We start from the raw sequence: 27845 nt of genomic DNA, 5'->3' as shown, positions 1-27845 counted from the left end.
CCACCAAAGGAAAGAAGTTTTTCCTCCTGTTCAGATGGAATTTCCCGTGTTTCAGTTTGTGCCCATTGCCCCTTGTCCTGTCACTGGGCACCACTGGAAAGAGTCTGGCCCCATCCTCTTGCCACCCACCCTTTGGACATTGATCAGCATTGATGAGATCCCCTCTCAGCCTTCTCTTCTCCAGGCTGAACAGCCCCGGGGCTCTCAGCCTTTACTCATAAGAGACGTGCTCCAGTCCCTTGATCATCTTTGTAGTCCTCCGCTGGTCTCTCTCCGGCAGTTCCTTGTCTTTCTTGAACTGGAGAGCCCCGAACTGGACACAGTGCTCCAGATGTGGCCTCCCCAGGGCAGAGCAGAGGGGGAGGATGACCTCCCTCGACCTGCTGGCCATGCTCTTTTCAATGCACTCCAGGATACTATTGGCCATCTTGGCCACAAGGGCACATTGCTGGCTCATGGTCAACTTGTCCACCAGGACTCCCAGGTCTCTCTCTGCAGAGCTGCTCTCCTGCAGGTCAACCCCCAACATGTACTGGTGCGTGGGGTTATTCCTCCCCAGGTGCAGGACCCTACACTTGCCCTTGTTAAACTTCATTAAGTTCCTCTCCACCCAACTCTCCAGCCTGTCCAGGTCACGCTGAATGACAGCACAGCCTTCTGGTGTGTCAGCCACCCCTCCCAGCTTTGTGTCGTCAGCAAATTTGCTGAGAGTACTCTCTGTCCCTTCATCCAGGACGTTGATGAATATGTTGAACAAGACCGGACCCAGTACTGACCCCTGGGGAACACCACGAGCTACAGGCCTCCACCTGGACTCTGTGCTGCTGATCACAACCCTCTGAGCTCTGCCCTTCAGCCAGTTCTCAATGCACCTCGCTGTCCACTTACCTAACCCGCAATTCCAAATCTTACCTATAAGGATGTTATGGGATGTTACGTTATCCTCTCTCACTTTTGGAGGTCAGGCTGTTGGAGGGTGCAGGCAGGAGTGGGACAGCAAGGATGCCCCCAGGCAGATGGGCAACAGGGTGGCAAGCATCCAAGGATATCAGTGGATGTTCTGGGAAAAGAGCCACACCCAGTGCCTGACCCTGCCCGTGCCGTCTTCTGGGCACCTCTGCTGGGTGATGACGAACAGACTGGAGACGGTTTCCCAGACTAAGCGAGCTCCTTTTGCGAACACACAGTGGCTGTACCCGTGTCCCCAGCATTGTCTGCTGTTTGTCTGTACTATCGTGTTTGGTGGCTTATATCTCTATCCTGTAGCATCCTCTGCTCCTCTGCACTGTCTACTCTGTCTCCTATATCGTTTCCAATGTCCACCACCATGTTGGTTTCATGGTTCTCTGTGGGTGGCCTGTGGCCTGAGCAGCTCTTTGCTGCTGGACCTGATCTCTGACCCTTTGCTTAGCTGGATACCTCCTACCAAAGGGCAAAGACCTTTTTACCCCCTTAAAACTGCTCTGTCCCCTCTCGGCAGCTTGTCCTCACCAGGGAGGAAGGGGACACGAGCAGGCACTTGCTCCTGCTCTGGGAATCTTCATGCATGGTCCTGATGGTCCAGTTGGACAACCTAGAGTGGTTCTCAGTGATGTGACAGTGCTATGACTTGTGAGCACACACCACACCTCCCTCTCCTCTGCAGCTTGTGGCCTTGCACTACCTGGCTGAGGCACTCCCATCCTCTTCCAGTTCCCAACTCAGGTACCAGAGCTGTCACCATTTAGCTCGTGCGCCTGCCCTGTCTTGCATATGAACCTTGATAGAGGAGACGTGACAACCTATGTCCCATCCTCTCATGGACCTGGGTCACAGGAGGTGTCCTCCCATCCCTAAGAGCTGCAACGTGGTCCCAGATCCTCCAGTTCAACCACGACACTGTCTCCATGTCTTCCGCCCTGGTGCTGCCTGGAGCCCTGAGGCTGATCAGAAGCCTTCCTTCAACAAGAATGTGCACACAGTGAGCACACCAACCAGTTCCCCACAGGGGCTGTGAAGGAACAGGATGAACACCATAATTTGATCCTCATCAGCAAAGGTTACCTGGAGAATTTCTCCTACAAGCTGGCCCAAAGCCTGGCTTGCAGGAAGACATTGTGCTGCGGTGCCAAAGCTCCAGGCAACGGTGAATCCTCCCGGCATCCAAAAATCTCCTCCAGTGCCTGGTGACCCTCGAGGAGTGGGAAACTGCAGCTGAATTTGTCGAAATGAGGTTTCCAGCCAGCGGACCATAGCGTGCATTTGTCAACACTCCCAAAAGCCTCCCCACCAGGAAACATCTTTATGTGCAAGTACCTATAAAAATGATGACGTCGCCTCCCAAGTTTCTCTGAGTGAGCGGGATAAACCGAGCCTCGCATTCCGCAGTTCATTTCCCAGCCTGTGGGACCGGGGGTCCACGATGAGTGGACACCACGTCTGGTTGCACGTCCCCCTCCCTGGGCCATCAAGCCCTGGCCCTTGGCAGGTCTCCAAACCCTCGGTATTGTCCTGTCTTTCCAAGACTTGTTCAATGTCAGTGTCAGCATTTCAGAGACTCTTCCAGCAGCTCATTCCCAGCTCGAGGGTGTAAGGTAACCGGGTCTGTGGGTTGAGATTTCTCCTTCACAGATGCTAATTTCTTAGCACCTGTGTGATCTTAGCACCAGGATCGAACATGTCTCTATGCTGTGACCCAAGCACGGGATGGAGTCATCTATTAAATATTTATGGGTTTGCTCGTTACAATTAGACTCCGCTTGTTTTACGCAGGGCTGGGATTGGGGGTTGGCTTGATTTGGTCCTTCTAAATGTATATTTTCAGACTTCTCACTGCCATTAGCCAGCGGCTGCTCATTGATTTCTTTGGCTTCCCTTTCTATCACCAGCACTTCTGTATGTCGCTGCAGCCCTCCCTTTTCCACATCCTCCCTGGGGTGCTCCACCTTCTCCAGCCCATGGAGGCTGGTTTTTGACACATCCCAGGCTCTCAGCAGGAAGCCTTCTCCATGTAGGAGGAGGTGCCTCCTGCCTGCTCTGCACAAGAGATTGTGGGACAGATGGGAGCATCCCGTGGACCACATGGACTCTGCCTGAAATGCTAACCCTGGGTGTTTCATCACCACACCTACAACCTTCTCCTGTGTCTGTTCACAGCCAACCTGCTAGAGCTCTTCACAAGGTGGATGGAGCAGCCCAGACAGGAGGCTGGTTGCTCTGCTGGGTCTAAGGGCAGACCCTTTCTGAGGTCTTCACCAGCTGCCGTCGTCCCACAGTCCCAGGAGATGTCACCAAGGTCTCTTATCTCCTCCGATGGCCACTCTGATCTACACCATCAGCCTTCCGGTCATCTGACCCTGCCTGCTCAGCAGGTCACCCCTCCAAAATGCATGGCTGAAGTAGCAGAAGGAGAATGAGGAAGAAGGGAAGGCACGCTGCCCTCTCCAAGGCAGCGAAACAGAATAAACACGCCGACCTTCATTCAGCTTCCTTCCTTCTACCCCAGATGCCAGCCAGGCTCCCGCCTGGTTCCCACCTGCTGCATCACTCAGGGTAGAGTGGTCCTCCCCCTTCGGCTGCGGGCCACCACGCTTACACATCCAAACCGCCTCTGACAGCTTCTTCCCTGAGAGAATTATTTTGGTCTATGAAATCATGGCTTTTGGGGCACTGTTGGGATGTCCTTGAACAAGTCCCAGTTTTTGCTAACACCTCCCACTCTAAATTTACAGTCCCAGCCCGTCACGCCAGCGATTGTTTCGCATTTTAGCAAATTGACCTTTCAAATGTCCAAATAAACACTCTGTTCGTTGATGTCCAAGGCGAGCGCAGCCACGCCGCTCTCCGGTGCCTACAGATCCCCCGCGCCTGAGCCCGGCAATTAGCCTGTCGTTAGCAGAGCAGAGCCCGCTTGCTCGTTACCCTGACAGTGTCCAGAGCTTTCCGTAATGACCGGCTCTTATCTGTGATTTTTAGAAACTCTCGAGAAGTTACGCTGCTGGCTGCACAAGACATCCGTTAAGCCTCTACCAGGCATCTCCAGGGAAAGAGCTCTTTCCCTCCGCGAGCCTTTCCTGTAAGCTGCAATCACGTTTCCCCTAAACGACCCCGTCTCTAATTAAAGAAGCTGGGCTGTCCGCGGGGCTGCGCGCGGATGCCAGCGCTATCAGCGACGGTGTCTTGTTCCTCTCCTGCCCCCGGGTTGAGCCAGCGCATCTCCCTGCAGCCGCCGCGGGCCCGGGGTCACGGTGCTCATCAAGCCTTTTTATCAGCTGTTCCAGTGTTTGAACAACCCCTCCTGGCAACGGCGCTTCATTCATTCCTCATCCCATTTTTCCCTCCCTGTGAGGCAGTAAAATGCTTTACCTTTGGGTTGGTTTTGTTGGTTTTTGGTTTGGTTTTTTTTTTTTTTCCATTATTCGCTACGGACAACTCTGCAAACACCCTGAGTTCGGACTAGTCCTTTGCCACGTTTTTGGCAGTCCCGGGGACAGAGTCCCTCCCAGACGCCTTCGTTCCTAAGAGCCGGTTTGTTTGCCGTAACTCGCTCTATTTCTGGCGAGAGTTTCGCTAGACTGACTGCGGCCACTATATTTGTATCAAGTGTTGGGCAATAGCGTGAGGAGACTTCATGTTTCTAAAACCAGCTATTTTTGGGACACGTGTGTAGCGGTGCTGCGGATGAGGTCAGCCATCCAGCCACGCGCACACGCCGACCTCCTGGGGACTCCTCTACCCCGTCCCACCTCGTGGGACATGCTGTGACACCCAGGTGCCCCAAACCTGTGCCAAAGGGCTGCACTCGTCAGCACAGGTCACCCACAGTGGGGACCATCCAGCAGCAGCCCACCTGCGGTCCTGTGCCCACCAGGCTCCCCTGACCACACATATGGTCCGCACCAAGCTCCCAGGACCTCCTTGATCTCCCAGGTGGTGGGATCATTTGCAGAAAGTAAGTTGCCAAGGTTTGGATGCCAAGCTTATGAGATCTCCACATGCTGTTGAGCACTGGGCAGCCTTTGCTAGGCATCAGAGGTGATGTGGGTAGTGCTTGCTTGTTAGTCACACCAAGAACCACTGCTCCAGGAGGTGCCTGTCCAGCATTGCCTGCTATCTCCCACCCTCACGCTACCCAACAGCACATGTGACTGGTCCATCAGCAGTGGCGAGAACCTGGCTCCAAGCACACTGCATGGACCGTTCCCTATCAATGCACCTCTGGTGGCATCCAGATGCCTCCATGGGGATCAGCCAAGGCAGGGGATGGTCACCTCCTCCCCCATGGAGCCATATCTCCAGCATGAGGGGCTGCATCAGGCCAAGTTTTCTGCACCATGTGGGAGAGGGCCAGATTCCACCACACCAAAATGGGCACTGCTGTTGGGTGCTCCCGCAGGTGGAAGGACAGAGCCCATAGCATCCCTTGGATCTCCTTCCTACTCAGGCAGAGGGGATGGGAAAGGCCATGGGCTCCAGCAAAATGCTGGTCTCCTCCAGGAGACCCCTTGTCCCATGGAGATCTCCACCTTGAAGATCTGCAGCGTGTCATGCTGTCAGACTCGGGACCCTGGAAGCAAGACCCAGGTCCAGAGGACAAGGTGGCAAGGACTGCTGCTGGCAGCAGACACCCATGTCCAGGGGGGCTCATCAATCCCAATGAACGTTGGTGCCCATGTGAGCTCCCCATGGGTGTGCAGCAGCTCTGCTGCGGGTGTTCATGGCATATCCAACATGGAGCAGTCCCTGGACCACCGCGCGGGGTTTCGGAGGCGCCGTCAGCGGCAGCGCAGGCGTCGGTGACTCATGGAGTGAGAACAGGCAGTTCTGCGGGACTGGGGAGCCCAGGGAGACAACAACAGTCTGAGATTTATTCCACAAAGCAGCCTGAAAACAAACCCGAGGAATGTTTATTATTTTTCCTATGTGGCAGGGAAATAAAGCACGATTGTCTCTCGCCTGGAAATGCTGGCATCTCCACACACAGCTCCTCCGCTGAGATAGCGTCCGCAGCTGGACACTCCCAGCCTTGAGTCAGGGCTGCCTCTCCGTGGTCCACACCGCAGAGGAAGGGAGATTTATGGAGTGACTGAATCCCTGGGACGGAGCCCACTGGGAAAGGTCATCCCGAGCCGCAGGAGCACCTGCCATGGACGCGGACGCTTGGGTTGTCTTTCGCTCCGGCACAGCCCCAGGGTGGGAGTGATGGATGTGCATCGAGGAGGGATGCCATCACCCCTTCCCCCAGAGCTGTTTCCCCCCTGACTGGGGGAATGCCTTGGTGGCACGAGAGGGCTAGGACCTGCTGCGGGGCCACTACATTGGGATGCTTGTGTTGAGTCCACACCTTGCACACCGGCTGCACCCTTCCTCGGCATCCTCCCAGCCCACAGACCCATTCCCTCCCCTCTTCGGCCCCCCACACTCCTCCTGGAGAAGCAAGGTAACACTTGGGACATCATCAGTCAGACAGCACCCAACCCAGCCTAGGTCCTCTGCAACGAGCGGCCAGCAGTGCTGGAGTCACTGGGCAAGATGTTAGAGACTATGCAGACTAAGGCATATCCCTGCCCAGACACCCCACAGGCTCACCCCAAAACCCAGCTGGTCTCACCCTACAGCACACCTCACCCACACGCTCTGTTTCGCTCTGCCAACACACCGCTTCCAAGAGTTGCAAACCTTTGCATCCCTTCCTGGGGTGCCGTTCCCCAGAGGTACCAGGGCTGCAACCCCCTGGGGTGCCATTCCCCAAAGCTGCATCCTCCCTTTCCCGGGATCAGGAATAGCAGCGCTGAGACCGGTACGAACAGGGTGTGAGTGGGGACGGGGTGCAAACACTGCTGGGAGGAGGGCCCTGGGGAGGGCAGGTGTTGGCAGCACTCTCATTAGCAGCTTGTGGAGACGCTGAGACATCTATGTGCAGCCTCACTGGGCACCCAGGCTGGAAAAACAAAGGCCAGACCGCTCCAAAAGGTGGATTGAAGCCGCTAAAAGTTGATTTCAGGAAGACGAGGAACAGATGAGAGTCATAAAACTCCCAGGTGAGGAGGCAGAAGACCATCAGCCCATCAGCAGCACCGCCGCCTTATGATTTCCAGAGGTGGGCGAGGACGGAAAGGGGAAAGGCGGTGGGCATGGAATGCCCATAGACACCAACCGCAGCCGCCCCCAGCTGGTGTTTTCCACAGGCCGCCATCTCCTCCACAAGCCAGCCCGCAAGCCAGGCTCCCGCTGGCCTTCTCCGCGATGTGGTCTTGCAAGTTTTTCCAGCTTTGACCTCAGTTCTGCTGCAGTACACGCAGCCTCGGCAGGCTTGGGAGGGCTGGAGCCCATCCCGCTCCCTGCCCTGTCTCGCAGGGCCCAGCTCTTTACAAATCAAGAATGTTTATTTAAAATAATTAGAAAAAAAAAAAAATCATTTAGAGCTAGGGAAGCCCTGAGACAACAAACGAACATGAGTGTGATACTGAGCTTCAAAAGGGCAGGCAGAACCGGTCTGTGCCTCATAAAATAATGAGTGAGCATTAGGAAAAGATCCTTAAATACCACAGATAAAAAAAGCAAAAGCATCTGGCACGGACCGTTTGCAAAGAACATCTCTTGCCTGAGAAACTTAATTGTTTTGTCAGGAAGAATTACGGGGCGAGGCCAATTAGAGCTGGATTTTGGTTCAGTGCCCGGTCTGATGGCCCCAAAGATTAGTACCCACACGCATCTCAGTGTCCCAAGCAGTGTCACACCAGCTCTGGCCCAGTGTATGGAGCAATGCCTGGGAACTGCCAGTGGACACCGAGATGTGTCCTGGTTTGCGTGGCCACCAGCCACCCTAGGAGGGGGTGCAGGGTCTGTTCCTCAGCCCTGGGGACACCGGGACAGGAGGGGTTGGACTGCTATTGCACAGAAAGACGTGAGTGCAGCGAAGCAAAGCCCTTGAACCCCGGGATCCCACACCTGGCCCATGGGGGACATTGTCTGAAGGGCCTGGGGAACCAAACTGCGGTTGAGAGCTGGAGAGGACAGTGAAGAAAGATGAGTTTGCAGTGTGATGGGGCAGCAGGACTGGCCCCAGGCTGTAGGCTCATGATCAGAGACACAGAATCTGGGAGAAACCCATCATGACCTGCTCTGGTACCTGGGAGAGGACACAGGGCTCCATCAGCAGAGCGATGCTGTCAAATGGGACCATCCTGGTGTTGGGTCGGGTGCAGGAGCCAGGAGGAGGGTCACATCCCAGACAACAAACACACCAGGGCTCAGTAACGAGGTCAGGGTCCTGGAATATACTCAGTATCCCCCATTCTGCATCTCTTCCACCCCTTTTCTGCAAACCTCCTTCTTGGTTTTCCCCTTCTTTGACAGCCCCTGGTGGTGCCATCTCTCACTGCCCCTCAGGAATGACTGTGACCTCACTGGGGAAGTGTCCCTGTCCGCTCTCAGAAAATAAATGAGTAACTGAGGTTGGAAGGGTCCTGTGGAGGCACCCAGCCCTGCTCTCCCCAGCACAGCAAGTCCAATGTGATGAGGTTGGCTGGGGACGTGTCCAGCCAAGTCCTGAACACCTCCAAGAGCAGACATCCCACTGCCTCACTGGGCCCTCATTCCCATGTTTAACCACCCTCATGGGGGAAAAACAATTCCATTAGGGATAATTCTAATGATAATTCGCTGTATCGCAATTAGTACCCATCACCTCTGGTTCTCCTGCTGCACCCCAGCAAGCTGAGACCACCAGACCGTATGGGGCAGAGAATGGTGCAGCCTCCAGTGCCCCTTCCCTGCGGCTCCCCTCCTCCTCCTCACCCCTATGGTCCTGCTCCATCACCCCAGACAGTCTCCTGGCCAAAACAGACCTGTACCCTGCTGAGGAGATGGGTGACTGGTGGGAGCACTTGCCCTCGTGGTAGGTCCAGGTTTGCAGGTGCCATGCTTGCCGGGAGCCTTTGCCCTGCCCGCGCCGCAGGGGCTTCGGGCTCAGTGCCGAGGGGAGCGCGGAGGTCTGCGAGAAGGGGAAAAGGGCAGAGAGAGGGAAAGCTTTGGAACAGCCCTTACTAACGGAGACGTCCATTCACGGCAGACAGCGACCCAAAGCATGAGTGAAACCAGACCCTGGCGGAGAGATAACAGAATAATTACAGTGAAACTGGAATTCAAACCATGGCTTGCTTGCCCTCAGCCTGGGAAAAGAGCAGACAAAATAACACAAGCCCTACCACACACACACGGCCCCGGGCACCGGCATTGCCCCAAGGAGCTTGCCCTTGGCAGGAGCCAGGGCAGAGGGTCGTGCCCATGTTCGGATGTGGCTGGTGGCACTCAGGAATGTTTTCGTGGGGCTCCTTATGTTCTCCGAGCTCTGCGGAGTGCTGCGTCCCACCGCAGGCCGGGGGCTATGCCCACTGGCCCCCACAGGGTGGGGAAAAGCGGGGTCTGAGATGCCGTGGGACCAGCACCAGCCCTCATCCCCCCATGCCTTGGAAGCACAGACCCGGTGGGTTGGGCAGCCAGGGCAGACAGAGCAGGAGCCCGCGGAGGAACGCTTTCCCAACATTGCCCCTCACAGCAGGGCTGCAAATGATGCCCAGGACCTCGTTTATTTAATTAATGGCCGGGATATGGGTGGGGTTTTTTTGCTGCAGTCACAGGGTCTTAGCCCTGGAAAGACATATCCCTGGTGGTTCACAGCTCTGGCCATGGGGGGGTGACCCGAGGTAATTGCCTCTTCCAGGTTGCACCCCGTAACTGTAAATACCACCGTTCCTCCATGTGCGCAAGGAGGAGGCTGAGGGCCAAGCAGGGGACAGGCAGGGCGCTGAGCCCCGCGGTCAGCAGGAGCAAGGGGGAGAGCGGTTGGGTGAGGTGGGAGCTGGAGGCACACGGAGACCCTGTCCTCCACCTTGACCTCAGCCTCGAAGCACCCAAGGATGCAGCCCTGAGCTCCAGCCTGTCTTGGCCTTCTCATTGCCTCAAGCTGGGGTGGATGTCCGGCAGAGCCATGGGGAGACAGGCAGCTCCCACCCAAAGCCCTGTCACAGAGCTCAAAATAGCAGCAAGCCCGGTGGCCATCAGGTCTCCAGGCCTTGCTCCCCTCCGCTGTCTTGCTGCCATGTCCCATCACTAACCCATTCCCCCACCAATATCCACCACCCTTGCAGAGGGCAACCGGGGACAAGCCCAGGGACAGCAAATCCAGTCACTGACTTTACTCCGAGAGGAGCAGAGCATCTGCTGCAGATGTATTGCCCTGAACAAGAAGAGCGTGGCCTGCAGGTCAAAGGAGGTCATCCTCCCCCTCTGCTCTGCCCTGGTGGGGCCACATCTGGAATACTGTATCCAATTCTGGGCTCCCTGGGTCAAGAAGGACAGGGAACTGCTGGAGAGGGTCCAGCAAAGGGCTACAGAGATGATGAGGGGACCGGAGCATCTCTCTCATGAGGGAAGGCTGAGGGACGTGGGGCTGTTCAGTCTGGAGAAGAGAAGACCGAGGGGGGATCTTATCAACGGTTACAAATCCTCAAAGGGAGGGTGCCGGGGGGGGGGGGGGGGGGGGGGGGGGGGAACAGGCTTTTTCCAGTGGTGCCCAGTGACAGGACAAGAGGGAACGGGCACAAACGTGACCATGGGCAGTTCCATCTCACCCTGAGGAGGGACTTCTCTCCTGTGGGGGCGGCAGAGCACTGGCACAGCTGCCCAGAGAGGGGGGGAATCTCCCCCTCTGGAGCCATTCCAAACCCGCCTGGACGTGTCCTGTGCCACTGCTGGAGGTGCCCCTGCTCTGGTGGGGGGTGGCACTGGGGGAGCTCCAGAGAGCTCTTCCAGCCCTCAGCCAGTCTGGGATGCTGTGTAACTGCACGTCACTGGCATTTTTAGGGTCTTAGGACACTGTTCAGGGCCATACACCCATGCCCAGCACAGCACCTACGTAGCAAAGGTCCTGGAGCAATGTACACCCTCGTGCAGCTTGTCACCCCCACCCCAGCAGTGACAGACCCTGCAGAGGGCTGTTCCTCGGCGGTGGGCTTCCCTGCCTGGGCAGGTTTCTGGGCTGGCAAACACCCGTCACGCCAGCCTGGGAACAGGGCAGCAAGGGGGCTGCCAGTTTGGGATTATGGGGTGTAATCCGGAGACATCGGACCCCCGGCACTCTCGTCATGGGACAGAAAACATAAGCCGGTCCCGGGGAAAACACATTGAAGAGGCTCCCAGGACCGGTAGGAGACTGCCCCTCTCTGCCCACCAGCCCCTGGAAGGGGACGGGGCAGCTCCGCGGGGCACCGTTGTCCCCGGACAGCCACCAGCTGCCCTCTCTGCGCTCGGCGCAGAAGCGCACCGTCCCAGGATGTGCTTGTCAGGAGGAGGGAAGCGGACCATAAATCACTCCAGCTGCGATGGGAGCTGGGTCCGGGCCACGACCGTGGCAGCCCCTTCTGCTCCCTTTGCCAAAGGGAACAAGCAGGGCACGGGGGTGCTGGCTGCGCGGCTGCGAGACGCAATCCGTCTGCAATGCTGCCTGTCCAGCCAGGGGGCCGGGCAGCTGCAGCATATAATTATATCAAACAGGGGGAAGGGTTGTATTATTTAATTTTTTTTTTTTTTTTTTTTTTGCAGTACAGCAGGAAATAGTTGGGATAGTTACATACCTGGCGAGATGGCCGAGGAACCGGAGGCCAAGAAACATAGAAGATCTGGCATCGCCCGGAGCATCTGTGCTGCACACAGCTTGCGAGCATGCGGGGCTGCCCGCGTATCTGCGTGCCTGACAGGGGACTGGTGGGTCACAGCGAGGACCTCCAAGTGTGGCCAACACTTTGGGAACCGGTGGTGAGCAGCCAGCATTTGCAGGGTGTCCCGAGGTGAAGCACTGAGCTCCATCCACCCAACGGTGAAGCATGGCTCTCCAGTGACTTGCAAGCACGCACACAGAGCCCAGCCACCTTCCCACCTCAGGGCAGGTTCAGACACCCCCTCACATCCCCAACACCTGGTTTATCTGTTGACCCACAGCCCGGGAAGGGACCAGGCTCCTCCATGGCCCACGGGGACTGTAGGAGAGAGGTCTGAAGCAGGACCTGCACAGTCCTGTGCTTCCTCCCATCCCAGCCAGGAGCCCGGACATTGCCACAGAGCAGTTCACAGCTCCTGCATTGGGGATGTGTTGCCCATAGCCCACCAAGCCCCAGCATGGGACTGGGCATCAGGCTGGTCTCTGGTGCTGGCAGTAGTAGAGGTTGGAGTAGGGACCTCCTGAGGTCTCTTCCACCCGGCTCTGCCGTTGTTTCTGTCCCAAAGCCAGCGCACATTAAGCTCTGCTGTCCATCCCAGACCCACCATGGTGAACCCCAGACCAGACTTCCTCCTCCAAGGCCCACCGTGCCAGCCGGAGACTCACTGCTTGCAGACCAGACCTGGGGAAGGTCACCTGGCTGTGACTCCAAGGGATGACCTCCCTGTCTCAGCCTCGTGGCAAGACAGCTCCAGCAGAGAGCAGCCATGAGTACAGCTCAGTCTGGAAGAGGAAGGCTGTCTCTGGCTTGGCCAAGCATGACATGTCAAGTGGGCTGCAAAAGACCAACCCTCAAATGCAGGGATAGGATAATCCTGGAGAGACTCTCCTAGGGCTTTGGGAACAGAAGTCTCCTCCGACACTGGTACTTCACTGCTGCCATCTCGGCCCCCAAGTCCCACCAGCAGAGCATGCACGGTCCTCCTTCAAGGGCGTGGAGGATTGCTCTTTGGGAACCACACCTGCACACAGGGTATGATAGTCCCAGGTGATTCCTGCTCCCTGCTGACCAGTGTGAAACCTCACCAAATGCCTTCCTGCGGTCAAGGGCCAGACCCGGGCTGGTTTCACCCACCTTTTCACTTGCTGCAGAAGGAGGTTCGCTGCCTTCCCCCTGCACTGAAGGGTGGGTGCAGTGCCCCAAGGCACCGTGCAGCCCGGTACATCGCCACCAGCAGAAGCACAGGACCCACACGGGGTGACACATCCTCGAATACTTTCCCAGCTTACAGCAGTTTGCAGTTCATGGACCTCCTGAGCCAGAGCTGAGTCTTTTTATGTGATAATCCCCGGGGGATTTTTCTTCCCTGAACTTGAGCTGAACCCACCCTTTGAACCCACATGAGCTCCTAGTTTACTTGTTCTCAAAGATAATCCACAGACAAGATTTCTTCAGCCAGTGTTGGAAGTGCTGTAAGACAAAAGCCCATCATCGGGCTTTGGAAAATACGGGGTTTATCCAAACACCCTTTACCCAGAGCTCCAGCCCACCCTAGGCTGAGCTCGCAGCCCTGCGGGAGGCCATCGACTGCACTCCCCACCCAACGTCAAAGCAGAAAAGGAAAGTAACCAACCAGCCATCCCAGAGCCAGCCCTGGTCACACATCCCCAGGACCACCGGGACCACCAGGGACCGCCTTCACCGTCCCTGGAGACCCTTGGAAATATATCAGCCACCTCCAGCAGGTCGTGCCGCGTCTGCCCGTGCAATCCCGTTACCCTGTCTCTAATGATTTAATGTTGTTTCCGCTGTCTGGGCCCCTCCTCCTTGTTCCTGAGATAATTGCAGAGATTTCCATTTTGCCAGATTCCTAGCCTCTCTCTGAACTTACTCCCTTAAAGCTGTTTCTGAAGGACCAGGCAGCCGCCCTGCACTATCCTCCCTCGCACGCGCTTCCCGGGAGTTATTGCGTAGCAGTTCTCAGTCCGTAGTCTTCATTTTGCTGCTCTCCCGCCTCCCTTTTCCAAGACTTTAATTGCACATCCTCTTCCAGCTGCAACTGTGAGTTAGGATAGCCCCACCACTGCGCTGCCTAACCAGGTCATTTGGATCAACGTGGGTTGGAGAGCACTCAGACAAGCAGCTCAAGCCAGGAAATCCAAAGATGCAATCCTCCGGCAAAATCCTCCAAAGCTGAAATCCTCCGGCAAAGGCAGGGCAAGACTCAACAGCCAGGAGTGCCTGGTTGACGTGGTTTCAACCACAAGAGAACATGTCATCGAGCTCTAGGACGGATGAACTCTCAGTCCATCACCCAAACCATTGTCACTCTCTCAGCCCATTGCTCTCTGCTGGTCAACCCAGACTCAAAGCCATTTCTTTCTCTATCTTCTGTGCGTGCTTTCCCTGAATGTTACATGGTCCACGTCTGGTGATTTGGTTCCAGTCGGAATTGGCAAATCTCAGCTCAGGTTCAGCTCAATTCAAGAAAAAAAAATAATGGTTTGACCTCTTTGGCTCCACTCCCCAAGGGAACCCCACAATCCTCATTTGGGCGGGATGGGCAGAGGATGAAGCAACCGAGGGATCCTCCATCCCTCCTACCAAAGGCGAGCTGCTGGGCTTACAGCAGAGCTGGGATTCACAGATGCCCCTGAGAAAGAAAGGTCTGCGCTCCGGGAGATAATGCAAGAGCCTGAGGTTATAATAAAAAAAAATGATGCAGCCCATCCTCCTTCCTGAATATCTGCAGAGTTGGGTGCCGGTGGAGGGAATTACAAATTGCTTTTTAAGATTCAGGTATACCCAAACGCCACCAAAGTCCCTGTGTAGACAGAGTTGAGATGGCTTGACCTCACCAAATGTCCAGAATTGCTGTAGGATCATCAAGATGGACCTCAACAGATAAGGTCCAGACTACCCAGGGCTCACCACGCCGTCTGCTTGGGCTACACCCAGCCTCACCGAAAGCACTGACTCACCTCTTACAAGTCACAAGAAATCCTTTGTTTATTTACGGCCACTGATCCACTCATTAATTCCTGCTCCAGTGAAAGTTTGCACCTTATTACTGAGCTGAACTTTGTTGACTCCGGCTTCCACCCCCTGGATCTCATCCAGCCTGTCCCTGACGGTTCCCAGGAGGGGGCAGTCGCTTCCCGAGATACACGGGCAAATCTCAGGGATGAGATCTTGGAGCGGGGTTGAGTCTCACGGGTGCCATCTGGGCAGTCCGGCCAGTGGCAGGGGAGGTGGTCGGGGGGATTTGCACCCAGCCGTGGGGTGGTGGTCTGCAGCCCTGCCTGGAGTCCCCGGGGACACGCTGCGGGATTTACACCCAGTGGCGGGGACGTGACCAGCAAGTCACGCTGCGTCTCGGGGTGGAACGGAGAGCTCCTGGGGTGCGCCTGGGGAGGGACGCCGAGTCACGAGGGTGCTGTCCCACCAGGGACACTGAGTCACGGGGCTGAGGTCTGTCGAGGTGTTCACTATGCGATGGCACTGTCTGCGGACGTGGGAGCAGGGAGGCGGTGGCGTGCCCGGCTGCGGGAAGGGCTGCGAGGGAGGGGAGACAAGTACAGGACATGATGGGGTGTGACAGAGCAGGCGGGGGGGTGTGGGGGTGGGTGGGAGCTGAGCCGAAGGAACAGGTTCTCAAGGGGTGTTGGAAGTGGCCAAGGTGGGGAATGGAAGTCCCCAGTCAGGGGGAGAGAGCAGATGGCAACGGGGACAACGAGAGGGAGCAAGGGGGAAAGGGGAAAGTGCAGGTGGGGCAGAGGTGGGAGTGAGGTCCACGGACATGGTCTGCGGTGAGGAAGAGGTTGAGCCGCGCAGCGGTTGCTCGGGTGAGAGCTGCAGAAGGAGCGCACATGGCGAGCAGAGCTGCTGGCCTTTGGGATGGGGACGGTGAGAAATGGGAACGTCACCAGTGTGGGAGCACCGTGCCCCCATGATGGAGTGGTGTGGGACTGCTGTGCCCTGGGGGTGCCGGGGGACACAGGAGCAGCAAACATCGGGGGTGCAGGAGAAATGGGAGCACTGTACGTTTGGAGTGTAGGGGGGGTGGGAGCACCATGCGCTGGGGATACAGGAGGATGGGAGCACCGTGCACTGGGGATGCAGGAGGATGGGAGCACCGTGCACTGGGGATGCAGGAGGGGTGTGGGAGCACTGTGCACTGGGGATACAGGAGGATGGGAGCACCGTGCACTGGGGATGCAGAAGGATGGGAGCACCGTGCACTGGGGATGCAGGAGGGGTGTGGGAGCACCGTGCACTGGGGATGCAGAAGGATGGGAGCACTGTGCACTGGGGATGCAGGAGGGGTGTGGGAGCACCGTGCACTGGGGATGCAGAAGGATGGGAGCACTGTGCACTGGGGATGCAGGAGGGGTGTGGGAGCACCGTGCACTGGGGATGCAGGAGGATGGGAGCACCACGCAGTGGGGATGCAGGAGGATGGGAGCACTGTGCACTGGGGATGCAGGAGGTGTGTGGGAGCACCGTGCACTGGGGATGCAGAAGGATGGGAGCACTGTGCACTGGGGATGCAGAATGGGAGCACCACGCACTGGGGACGCAGGAGGGGTGGGAGCACCGTGCACTGGGGATGCAGAAGGATGGGAGCACCGTGCACTGGGGATGCAGGAGGATGGGAACACCGCGCACTGTGGAGATGCTGCGACCCAGCCCTGGGGAGCAGCCGTGGTCAGAGCCCTGCAGGGTGGCAGGCCACAGCTGGGGACCGTATCAGGTCCCCGGGGTCTGCGTGTGGCGTGGGCAGTGTGGCTCGCTGGCGGGAGGACAACCCTTCCCAGCCATGCGAGCAGTCATGAATCAGCTATGTGAGCGACTCCCCCAGTCTGCCTGCCTGCTCCGCCGGTCTGATCTCCGGCCAGCTCTGCGCCGTGCCACGCTGATTTATCTCTCAGCCTCTTCTTGCTACCTGGTCATGAGCCATGCAGGCGTTAGGGGCCGGTACGGATGGTTTAGTGACAGCAGCCCCGGCTGCCATCAATCACAGCAGCGCTTGGATTTATGAACTGTGAAGTCGGGCAGGAGCCCAACAATCTTGGGGGGGGGCTCGTGGTGCTGAGTGGTGTCTGTTAGGGGGCAAAATCCACTTGTCCCCAGACACCAGAGGGCTGGGTTTTAGGGAAGGACTGGACAGTTCAAGGGCTGATGGACTCTGGCCACGTTTGGATGCTGGGAAAGGAAAACGCTGTGTCCTCCAAGCATGCAAGCGCGGAGCCATATCCCAGCCCACAGCAGCGCTGATGTGCAAAACACCACCAGCCACCCCGTCCGTCCCGCTGTCTGCTGCGTCCTCAGCTCCCGGGGAGATGTACCCTCCCTGCCTTTGCCACCCCACAGGGGCTCTCCAGGTCCCACCTGGTTGGCACCCCACGGGGGCTTTCCTCCCCTGCCCTGCTCGTGGCCCAGCACCGCACCATGGGGCGAGCCACAGAGCACCACACTTGAGCAGGGTAAGTCCTGCCCCATGTGGGGCTCAAGTGCCCCACGGGATGTGCGGCATAGAGCTCAGAGTACCATCAGGGGTCCCTTCCCAGAGCTGTGCCTGCCTTGGGGTGCCCTGAGGACATTCCCTGGCTCCGGCATCCTCCGGGTGCATCCACCACCAAGAAGGACCCGGAGAAGGGAGGAGGTATGGAGACGAAACATGTAGCCCGTGACCCTGACACCCTTTGGTGACAGCCAACGAGTCCATGGTGAGTGTCACCAAAGTCCCCTGTGCCAGAAGCTGCCAAGTCCCCATCTGGTGCCATTGAGAACCTGTCCTCCTGCCCAGCACCAGGGAACACGTCCACCCCACGGCTGGACCCGGGGGCTGGAAAGCACCCAAGTGCCAGGCTCTGAGCACCCAGGAGTGTGGATATTTGGGACCAGAGAAGCATGTGCAAACCTCTGAACAGCACGGAGCCACCCACGCAGCCCACGCAGCCCCCGCAGCGTGTCCCAGCCCCTGCAGAACGTCCTTCCTGCCTGTTCGTCCCTTCTGAAGGCTACATGGAGAAGCTGGACTCAGCTGCTGATGAAGGCAGCATCATGCTGCCCTAGGGGTCTTTTGGCCATCGTGGTACCCAGGACCTGCAGGGCTCACGGGGCTGTGTGGGGCAGAGCAGCTCCAGGGCAGGGCGATGCACCGGGCTGTGGCGCTGGGGGTGTGCTGGAGGCACCTGGGAGGGCTGGCAAAGTATGAGCTGAAGGGCTTTGATTGCTCCATGAACTAGAGATCGATGTTGGTGCCAAAGCAGCCCTGGCAGGGGAGCGGCGGGGCTCCTTTGAGCTCCCAGCATCCGATGCCAGAGTGGGAGCAGGAGGCACACACAGGGCACTAACAGGGATGCTCACTGCAGCCTCCAGCCCGCGTCCCATCCCTCACCCCACGAGCACAGCCGTCGTGGCTGCTGATGGCCCGACGCAGCGGCACGTGTGTGACCGCACTCCCTCCTGTGCTGACCAAACCACCGTGCAGGTCCAAGTGGTCTCAAGCTCTCAGCTGAGCACTGATGGATACCAACTCAAACCACCGGGACCTGTTGGGGTGACCACAAATGCCTCATCCACATGCCTCCCTCCATGCTCTTGTCGGGGACCATCTATCCATCATTAATTGATACCGCTGGGCTCATGCACGGCTGCGTGGGCAACCCAGCAAACTTCTGGGGTATGTGCAGCTGTGGCACTGGCCATCCCACAGCTCCACCCCAAGGGAAAGGCTTAGGGACTTCCCTCCAGCACCACTTTGTCCAGGAGACAGTGTTAGTCCCACCCCAAGGGCCAAGGCCATGCCAGGGATGCCCAGTACTGACCTTTGGCAATGCAAGCCCACTCGCCCAGTGCATCAACTCCCACCACACGCGTTACCCAGGGGTCTGGGACTGGCTCGGATGTGGGACATGCAGGCAGGTTAGGAGCAGGTGACATTGCCAGAACTGGAAGAGCGCAGCCTGGAGATGCCTGGTCCTTCAGAGGCTCCCAACCCAGCTCAGACCTGGTCTTTCCCATCACCTGTCTCCATTCAGTGGCACGTTCAAGGGCAAAGGACCCATCTCAGCTGCCCTTCCACCCCTACACCTCCCTCTTGGTGAGGGAGGGCAGGCAAGGTCATGCCAGAGGTCTGTGAGCTTGGGGACTCCAGCCAAGCCCCTGCCTGGGGGACACGCATCCCCCCAGCCTCCCCGGTGAGGGGTGGTGGGGACACCCCACGGCAGCGGTTGCACTGCACCCCAGAGACCCAGCGACGTGGCCCGTGCAGCCAGCACAGCCAGGGCACAGCCGGACGCCCTGTGCCCAGGCAGGGGACAAGGACAGCACCCCAAGGAACTGCACCACGGCAGCAGGACAGTATGTGCCCAAATGGGAGCCTTCCAGCACCGGGCCACGTGCCAGGACAAAGTCCAGCCTTCAGCACCAGCACCAGCCACGAGGAAGTTCCAACCTGCCGCAACCTGCTGCCACCCCTCGCAGGGGTCCCCACCGTCCCACCGTGCATCCTCGGGGGACAGCCTGGCTCCTCCGACGTTGGCACCGGGTCCGGTCCAAATCCCGGCCAGCCGCCGGCGCTGGGTCCAAGCCAGCCCAAAGCCGCCGTGGTGTGGAGCGAAGCTGTTTGCACAGCTGTGCGCAGCGCGGCGGAGCGAGCCAGCCCCGGGAAGGTGATGTTTGGAAAAGCACCAGCTAATTTGGGATTGGATCCGTGCGGGTCAAAGCTCGGGAATGGCGCGACCCAGCTGCAGCCCGGAGGGGCTGAGTGAGGGCGGCAGAGCCGGGGCAGGGAGATGCTGGCGGCGTACCCTGACTCTGGTTTATCTCGTAAATGAAGGTCAGGCTCTAATTAGTGGTGGAAATCACGTTGGGAGTGTGAAAGCCTTTATTAGAGGCCCAGCCACAAAGCTGTCCGGTGGCCACCGCAGTGGCGGGGAAGGTGCAGAGCTCGGGGGACACGGTCAGACCTGTGCTGGCAGCTGCAGGGGGGACAAAGTGCCTGCGTGCGGTGGCAGGAGCTGTGGCGGGGCTGCCGACCCCCTTCGGAAGCCACCCGTGTCCTCGGCGCGGGTGGGGACGATCCCCATTCCCGTAGGTCCGACCCCTGCCCAGCCCCACGCGTCCCCTCTGCCACCCCCCGAGGGATGCTCCGAGGATGTCCCCGGGGGGTGACAGCGGGAGGCAGCGCGGTGGCCGGGGCTGAGCCGGCCGGGGTGTACCGGGGGTCCCGGCGGGCGCGGGGCAGTGCCACGGTGGCAGTGGCCGAGCGCGGGTGGAGGGCTCCCTCTCGAGGTCCCCGGCCAGCACTGCCCGGCCGAGGGGCAGGGGCAGAGCCAGCCCCCACGCGTGACCGTGGGCAGGTCGCCACGGGGCTGCCGGACCCACAGCAGCTGGATGGACAAGCGGTGACAAGTGGTGTCCTTCAAGGGGTCACCGGCGACAGGGACAGTGGGATCCTCAGCAAGTCTGCGGGTGACACCAAGGTGAGCGGTGCGGCTGACACACCTGAGGGACTGGATGCCACCCAGAGGGACATGGACACGCTGCAGAGATGGGCCCATATGAATCTCATGAGGTTCAACAAGGCCAAGTGCAGGGTCGGGGCAACCCCCGGTATCAACAGAGGCTGGGGATGGAGGGCTGGAGAGCAGCCCTGAGGAGAAGGACTTGGGGGTATTGGTGGATGAGAAGCTCACCGTGAGTCAGCAATGTGCGCCCACAGCCCAGAAAGCCCCCGGCATCCCGGGCTGCATCCCCCGCAGCGTGGCCAGCAGGGCGAGGGGGGATTGTGCCCCTCTGCTCTGCTCTGCTCTGCTCTGGGGAGACCCCCCCGCAGTGCTGCCTCCAGCTCGGGGGGCCCAACAGCAGAAGGACACGGAGCTGTTGGAGCGGGGCCAGAGGAGGCCCCGGAGATGCTGGGAGGGCTGGAGCCCCTCTGCTGGGAGGACGGGCTGGGAGAGTTGGGGGGGTCCAGTTGGGTGAGGCACTGGCCCAGGTTGCCCAGAGAGGTGGTGGATGCCCAATCCCTGGAAACATTCAAGGTCAGGTTGGACGGGGCTCTGAGCAACCTGATCTGGTTGAAGATGTCCCTGCTCATGGCAGGGGGGTTGGACTGGATGGTCTTTAAAAGTCCCTTCCAACCCAAACTATTCTGTGATTCTGTGGAGGCGAAGCGGCCGCCACCAGGGTGGTGGCCAGGAGGACGCTGGGACAACAGAGGCCCGAGCTGCTGAGCAGAAGGTGACAAAAGCCACCAGCGTGGCTTCAGGGCAGCCACTGGCTCCTTCAGGGGACCCTCATTTTCTTTCCTTTATTAATCAGTAGTGGGATTTGTCTGCTTCACTCCTGGAAAAAGCCAGAAGCTAAATGATGGGTGACAACAGTTAAGGGTGGTACCACAAGCCAGAGCTTGTCCCACATCCTCCACTACAAACATCAAAGCTTGGTCCAGCAGAGACTCATGGAGCAACCAGCATGTTACCTCCTACAGAGAGCACCTCTAGTTGGGGTCCTTCTACCCAAGAACTAACGAACTTCTCTTGTTAATCAGCTGGGTATGGTACATTACAAATGCTGGGCACCTGGGTCAAGGGAGAAGGTATCTCACCACCTCCTTGTGCATCGTGTTGGCACTCAGTGACGTTTCTTGTCTTGCTTCCCATGAGCAAAACCCAAACTTGATATGGCCAAGATGTTCTACCTCCTTCCCAGCCCCGAGGGTCCACACTCCTGTCCTCTGTCCCCAGGCTCTGCCTACTGCTACACACCTTGTCCATGGGCAGTGGTTGGGAGTGGTCAGGCAGCTGGAGATGGGTGGACATGTCAGGACATGAAGGACCTGCCCCAGTGGTGGGTACCCTCTTCCCCAGGGGCTGGGAGAGATGCTCAGCGTTAGGATGGCACCATTACACGTGGTGGGACAGGATGGGTTCAGGTGGTGGCAGAGGACCGTGGTCACCACTTGCTCACCACTGGGTGGTGGGTCCAAGCGGCAGAAGAAGATGCAGATGCAGGTGTGGAGGTGACAGCGCAGCATGAGAGGTTGGGACAAGTGGCAGGGCAGGAGGTGACCTGTCCAAGGAGCAGAGTCACCGTGCACGGGTGACGTGAAGGAGCAAGAAGGCAGTGCCTGACCCGTGCCAGGGCCAGAGCAGATCTTCAGCAGCAGCATGGTGGGACAGGGCCTGGGGACACTGCAGGGAGAGAGCGGTGGCCCCTGGACACTTGGTAACAGCTCTCCCAGGGCACTTGGTGTCACCATCCCCAGGACACTTGATGTCGTCTTCCCCTGGCACTTGGTGTCACCCCCCCAAGGACACTTGGTCACCCTTAAGGCACGGGTGCCACCCACTTGAGGCACTTGGTGTCACCCCCCCAAGGACACTTGGTCAACCCCCGGGGCACTTGGTCACCCCTCGGGGCACGGGGTGCCACCCCCAGGGCTCCTGGACACCCCTCCGGGGCACTTGGTCACACCCGGCCCACTTGGTCCTTCCCACACACCCCCCTCCCTCCGGCGCACTTGGTCGCGCCCGGCTCCCCGTTCACCCTAACGGAGCGTGACGGAGGCGGTGGCGGCGCGGGTCCAGCGACCAATGGGACGCTGGGGGCGTATCCGGGGCGGGCGCACGGATCCAATGGGACGCGTGGGAGGGCGTGTCCGGGGCGGTCACACGGAGCCAATAGTGCGCTGGGGGCGTGTCCGGGGCGGGGCGGCGGAGCCAATGGGGGCGCTGGGGGGCGTGTCCGGGGCGGCCCGGCGCGGGATGCGGCTGGCGGCGGGTGTGCGGGAGCGGGTGGCGGCGGTGCACGGCGGCGCGGCGCTGTCCGAGCGCCTGCGGCAGTACGACGGCTGGGCCGCCCGCTACGAGCAGGTACAGAGGCCGGGGGCGGACCACCGGGGGAACCGGGGAGTACCGGGGCCGCTCCCCGCTGCCGCTGACCCGTCGTTGTCCCCGCAGGATGTGGCGGCGTTGGAGTACCGGGCACCGCACCTGGCCGCCGCTTCGCTCGCCTTCGCTTTCCCCGCGCCGCCCGCCGAGGCGCGGCTGCTCGACGTGGCCTGTGGCACCGGGCTCGTAGCGCGGGAGGTACCGGACGGGACGGGGCGGGGCGGGGCGGGGGGCGGAGGGAGCTAACGGTGCCGTGTGTCCCTCTGTCCTTCTGTCCCCGCAGCTCCACCGCCGCGGGTTCCGCCTCCTGCACGGCGTGGACGGCAGCGCGGGGATGCTGGAACGGGCGCGGAGCACCGGGCTCTACCGGCAGCTGCGGCAGTGCATCCTGGGCCGGGAGCCGCTGCCCGCGCCCGCAGGTAACGGGCCGGCACCGGGGGGGGGGGGGGGTCCGCCCCGGAGTGACCCCCTCGGTGACACCACACGTGTCCCCGCAGAGCACTACGACGCCGTGACGGTGGTGGGGGCCCTGGGCGAGGGGCAGGTGCCGAGCACGGTCCTGCCGGAGCTGCTGCGCGTCACCAAACCGGGTGAGGGGGTGTCCCCCGCTGTCCCCTCCCCGCCAGGACCCCCGGGGTGGCCGGACGGGGAGGCCGAGTGCCGGTGGCTGGGTGCCGGCTCCGTGGCACAACCGGGACGTGGCCTCATCCCTGCTGCCGGGTACCGGCAGGGACGTGCGGTGGTCCCTGGCATGGGGACGCAGCAGGAGGTGATGGTGGCACTCCTGAGGCATGACAGACGGTGCTCAGGCGTGACCTCCTGCCTGTCCCCTGCCCGCCGGCCTGCCAGCTGACTCCTGGCAGGGTCTCCCTGCCTCCCCTTGCTCCCCTTCCTTTCCGAGGGGATGCCACCGCCAGCGGGGGGGGACACCCAGCGTTGGCGTCACCGGTCTCCTCTCCCAGCAGGAGGTTTCCTGTGCCTGACGACCAGGAGCAACCCCTCCAACCTGCGGTACAAGGCGGAGCTGGAGGTAGCGCTGGAGCGGCTGGAGAGGCAGGGAGCCTGGCAGAAGGTGCTGGCCCAGGAGGTGGAGCGCTGGGAGAGGGCCACCTCCGAGGAGGAGAGCGCCCAGGGCACCGGCTACATCTCCGGGGTGGTCTACGTCTATCAGAAATGCCCCGTCCCCACCGTCGAGGAGGGCTGAGAGCCCAGGTGGCCCTGAGGAGGAAGGGGGTGAGCTCTTGGCACCTTGTAAAACCCAACCCAGTGACCCCGTCCCGGAGCAGGGTGGTTGCTGGGGAGCGATGAGGGTCATGGGGGGTGTCCAGAGCCAAAACATCTCCGCTCCCTTCCCCGGCTCTTTCCCCCTCAAGGCCTGGGCTGTGGGGGCATTGCCTGGTCCTCAGCGTGGGGAGGATCTCCTGGTTTCACCGGGGTCTCCTGGGCACCACCATTAGCTGTGACATTCGGGTACCGTCCCCGACACCTCGATCCTCGTCGTGACCCACCTGGCCCTTCACAGCCATCTCCTCTCTGGGTTGTCTTCTCCCCACTGTGCCCACCTCAGCCCTCAGTCAAAACCCGGATCCTTCTTCATCTTCCCCACCCCAGACCCCTGTGATCTTTACCTGGGGACCGTTGGAGGTGGGTCCCCATCGCCACATCCTATGGTCCCCATCCTCATCATCCCCAGGAGCGTGCCCACATGCCCACGTAAAAATCTAGACTGATCTTCATCTTTCCCACCCCAGATCCCCGTGGTCTTTACCTGGGGACCATTGGAGGTGGGTCCCATTCACCATGGCCTGCGGTCCCCCCTCTTTGTCCTCCCCAAGGGCCCTCCCACATGGCCATGGTCAAAATCTAGATCCATCTTCATCATCTCCACCCCAGACCCCCGTGGTCTTTACTGGGGGGCTGTTGGAGGTGGGTCCCCATTGCCACATCCTGCGGTCCCCCATCCTCCCCAGGAGTTAACCTAGCACACCCGGAGGTGCAGGAGACCTCCGCATCCAAACCAGGAGCAGCTGTGCCAACATGACTCCCAGCCGGAGAAGCTTTCCGAGTACCCCGCTGGCCTTTCATCCCACACCAGCTGCTTAAGTCTCATTTTCCTACAGCTTTGTAGTTACTGGTCTGGGTGGGAAATGAGGCTGGAAGGGACTTCAGGAGCTCCCCACCCAGGAGCCGCCTGGTGTCACCTGCCCAGCCTGTTCCCCGAGCCCTGCGCCATGCTGCCTCCTCCCCTCCTCCTCCACAGCTCCCTTGGGAAGTCTTTTACCCAAATCTCTTGCTGGGATATTTCCTTTTTTCCTCTTCTCGTCCTCCAGACCTGTTCCTGCTCGTCCCGTTCCCATGGCCCTGGGGAACCAGTTACTTCCTTCCAGAATCTCCGAGATTGGAAAAGACCTGTAAGACCATCTAGTCCAATCATCAACCCAACACTGCCAAGCCCACCACTAAACCATGTCCCTGAGCACTGTATCTACACCACCCTTAAATACCTCCAGGGATGGGGACTCCACCACTGCCCTGGGTAACGCGTTCCAATGCCCGATGGCCCTTCCAGTAAAGAAATTCTACCTAATATCCAATCTAAACTTCCCCCGGTGCAACTTGGAGCTGTTTCCTCTTGTTCTATCACCTGTTCCTTCGGGGAAGAGGTCAGCTCCCACCTCTCTGCCCCCTCGTTTCAGGGAGCTGTAGAGAGCGAGAAGGTCTCCCCTCAGCCTCCTTTTCTCCAGCTTCAACACCCCCAGTTCCTTCAGCTGCTCCTCATCAGATGTGTCCTCCAGACCCCTCACCAGCTCCGTTGCCCTTCTCTGGACACGCTCCAGCACCTCAATGTCTGTCTTGTCATGAGGGGCCCAAAACTGAACACAGCACTCGAGGTGGGGCCTCACCAGTGCCCAGTACAGGGGGACAATCACTGCCCTCATCCTGCTGGCCACGCTGTTCCTGACACAGGCCAGGATGCCACTGGCCTTCTTGGCCACCTGGGCACACTGCTGGCTCGTGTTCAGCTGGCGGTCAACCACCACCCCCATGTCCCTCTTCCCCTCCGCCACTCGTCCCCGGCGGGAGGCGATGGCTGTGTCTTGTCCCCGCCGCCCACCCAGGCCACCCCACATCTCCCACACTCCCCCTCCCCGTGGCTCTTGTCACCCTTCCGCATTGCCTCCCCAGGTCTTGGGGTCCCTGCTCCCCTCTCCCCCTGTTTGTCCCCAGCACTGTCCCCTGGGCAGCCGGGGGTCATGGCTGTCCCCGTCCCCGCACGCGGCTGTTGAATAAACCCGCTGCCTCCGCTGCCTGCTGTGTGGTGTTCCCGGGGCGGTGGGGACCACGGGCAGGGCAGGGTGGCCAGGAGCCAGGGGGCAATTTGGCCTTTCTCTTGGGTCCCCTCCCAGCCCCTGGGGGCTCAAAGGACCGAGCTCTGGGAGCCCGGTGTCCACCCCCCCCCCCCCCCTTCCCCATACCCCTCTTGGCCCTCAGCGCCTTCTCCCTGCCTCAGTTTCCCTGCTGGGGGATGCGTGGGGGGCGCCCTGGCTGACCGCTGCTGCGTCCTGGTGGGGACAGCAGCCTGGCAGGGTGTGACACCCATGGGACGTCACCATCCTCCCCCCCCCCCCCCCCCACCGCGCCGCTTCGAAATGAGCCCAGGGAGCCTCGGTGGCACCAAGATGTTTATAGTCCATGGGGAGCGCGGCCCCAGCGCACCGGGGAAGGACCGTGCTGGGGATGCAGGCAGCGTGGGGATGGGCAGGAGGAGGCAGCGCGTGGGCAGGGAGCGGGGGTGGCACGTGGTGGCAGGACGGGGACGGCGATGCTCTCCCTTGGGCTGGGTGCGCCGGTGCGGGGGCTCACACGTAGTCTCTCATGGGGTAGTCCATCGGGCTGCAGCTCTTCACGGCTCTGTACTTCTTGGGGTAGGGGTCCTGCTGGGACGGGGGTCCCGAGCAGCACAGGATGCCCCCACCAAAAAGCTGGAGGGCACTGGAGGCCCAGCCGATGTAGAGGGCGGCCCCCAGCTCTCTCTTGAGGGCCTCGGGCACCATGGGGTTGTAGAAGTTGCTGACGATGGTGTTGGCGGACCAGGAGACGGGGATGAGCAGCATGATGCTGGCCAGGACAAAGATGGCACCTGCCACGACGGAGATCCTGGTCTTGGTGCTTTTGTCATCTACACAGCGGGTGCAGTCCGCACCCGAGACGGCGGTGAGGAAGGCGATGAAGGCCACGAAGATGGAGGTGATCACCAAGGCGCGAGCCGCTTGCAGGTCGGAGGTGAGCTCCAGCAGGGAGTCGTAGACCTTACACTGCATCTGCCCCGTGCTCTCGTACACGCAGTTCATCCACAGCCCTTCCCAGAAGACCTGGGCCACCACGATGTTGGAGCCGATGAAGGCCGTCACCTTCCACATGGGCAGCGCGCAGGTGAGGATGGAGCCCAGCCAGCCCAGCACGGCCAGCGTCAGCCCGCCCAGCTGCATCGTCATCGTCGCCATTGACAGCACCTGCGGGGACAGGGCACAGCCGTCACCAACGTGGTCCCCGGCCGGGGGGGGGGGGAGCTCTCTGAAGAGCACGACCTTCATGCTCCATGTGTCCTGTTCCCCAGCAGGGTGGGAACAGTTGCAGACAAGCATGGGGACACGTGTGGCATGGGGCATTGCTGCAGGATGGCATGGGGACACATGTGCCATGCGGTATTGCTGCAGGACAGTATGGGGACACGTGTGACGTGGTATTGCTGCAGGATGGCATGGGGACATGCGTGACATGGGGCATTGCTGCAGAATGGCATGGGGACACGTGTGGCATGGGGCATTGCTACAGGACAGCATGGGGACACGTGTGGCATGGGGCATTGCTACAGGACAGCATGGGGACACATGGCATGGGGCGTTGCTGCAGGATGGCATGGGGACATGTGTGACATGGAGCATTGCTGCAGGACAGCATTGGGACATGTGTGACATGGGGCATTGCTGCAGGATGGCATGGAGACATGTGTGACGTGGTATGGCTGCAGGATGGCATGGGGACATGTGTGACATGGGGCATTGCTGCAGAATGGCATGGGGACACGTGTGACATGGAGCATTGCTACAGGACAGCATGGGGACACATGGCATGGGGCATTGCTGCAGGATGGCATGGGGACATGTGTGATGTGGTATGGCTGCAGGACAGTATGGGGACACCTGTGACATGGGGCACTGCTGCAGGACAGCATGGGGACACG

At 59.9% G+C, this 27845-nt stretch overlaps 2 protein-coding genes across 3 annotated transcripts; one reads left to right on the top strand and one right to left on the bottom strand.

Annotated features, from left to right (window-relative positions):
* Positions 1-22474: 22474 nt before the first annotated feature.
* Positions 22475-25902, top strand: METTL27 (methyltransferase like 27; the record flags this gene model as incomplete). 2 transcript variants are annotated; one of them, XM_082493232.1, is made up of 6 exons in its annotated part: positions 22475-22582; positions 22670-22798; positions 22884-23019; positions 23098-23190; positions 23566-23833; positions 24931-25902. In XM_082493232.1, 5 exons carry the CDS (start codon positions 22475-22477, stop codon positions 23802-23804), a joined length of 705 nt encoding a protein of 234 aa, XP_082349358.1. In that variant the 3' UTR covers positions 23805-23833; positions 24931-25902. The 2 variants fall into 2 exon arrangements, with proteins under 2 accessions (XP_082349358.1, XP_082349357.1); XM_082493231.1 differs by having other exon boundaries at positions 22475-22798.
* Positions 25903-26460: 558 nt separating this feature from the next.
* LOC309679775 (claudin-4-like) lies at positions 26461-27105 on the bottom strand (the record flags this gene model as incomplete). Its single annotated transcript, XM_082493168.1, has 1 exon — positions 26461-27105. One exon carries the CDS (start codon positions 27103-27105, stop codon positions 26461-26463), a length of 645 nt encoding a protein of 214 aa, XP_082349294.1.
* Between the last annotated feature and the right edge of the window lie 740 nt (positions 27106-27845).

This window comes from Vanellus vanellus (assembly GCF_965231255.1).
Source record: "Vanellus vanellus genome assembly, chromosome: 19".
Taxonomy (NCBI): domain Eukaryota; kingdom Metazoa; phylum Chordata; class Aves; order Charadriiformes; family Charadriidae; genus Vanellus; species Vanellus vanellus.
The sequence above is the reverse complement of the archived record's forward strand: the minus strand, read 5'-3'. Positions and strand labels throughout refer to the sequence as shown.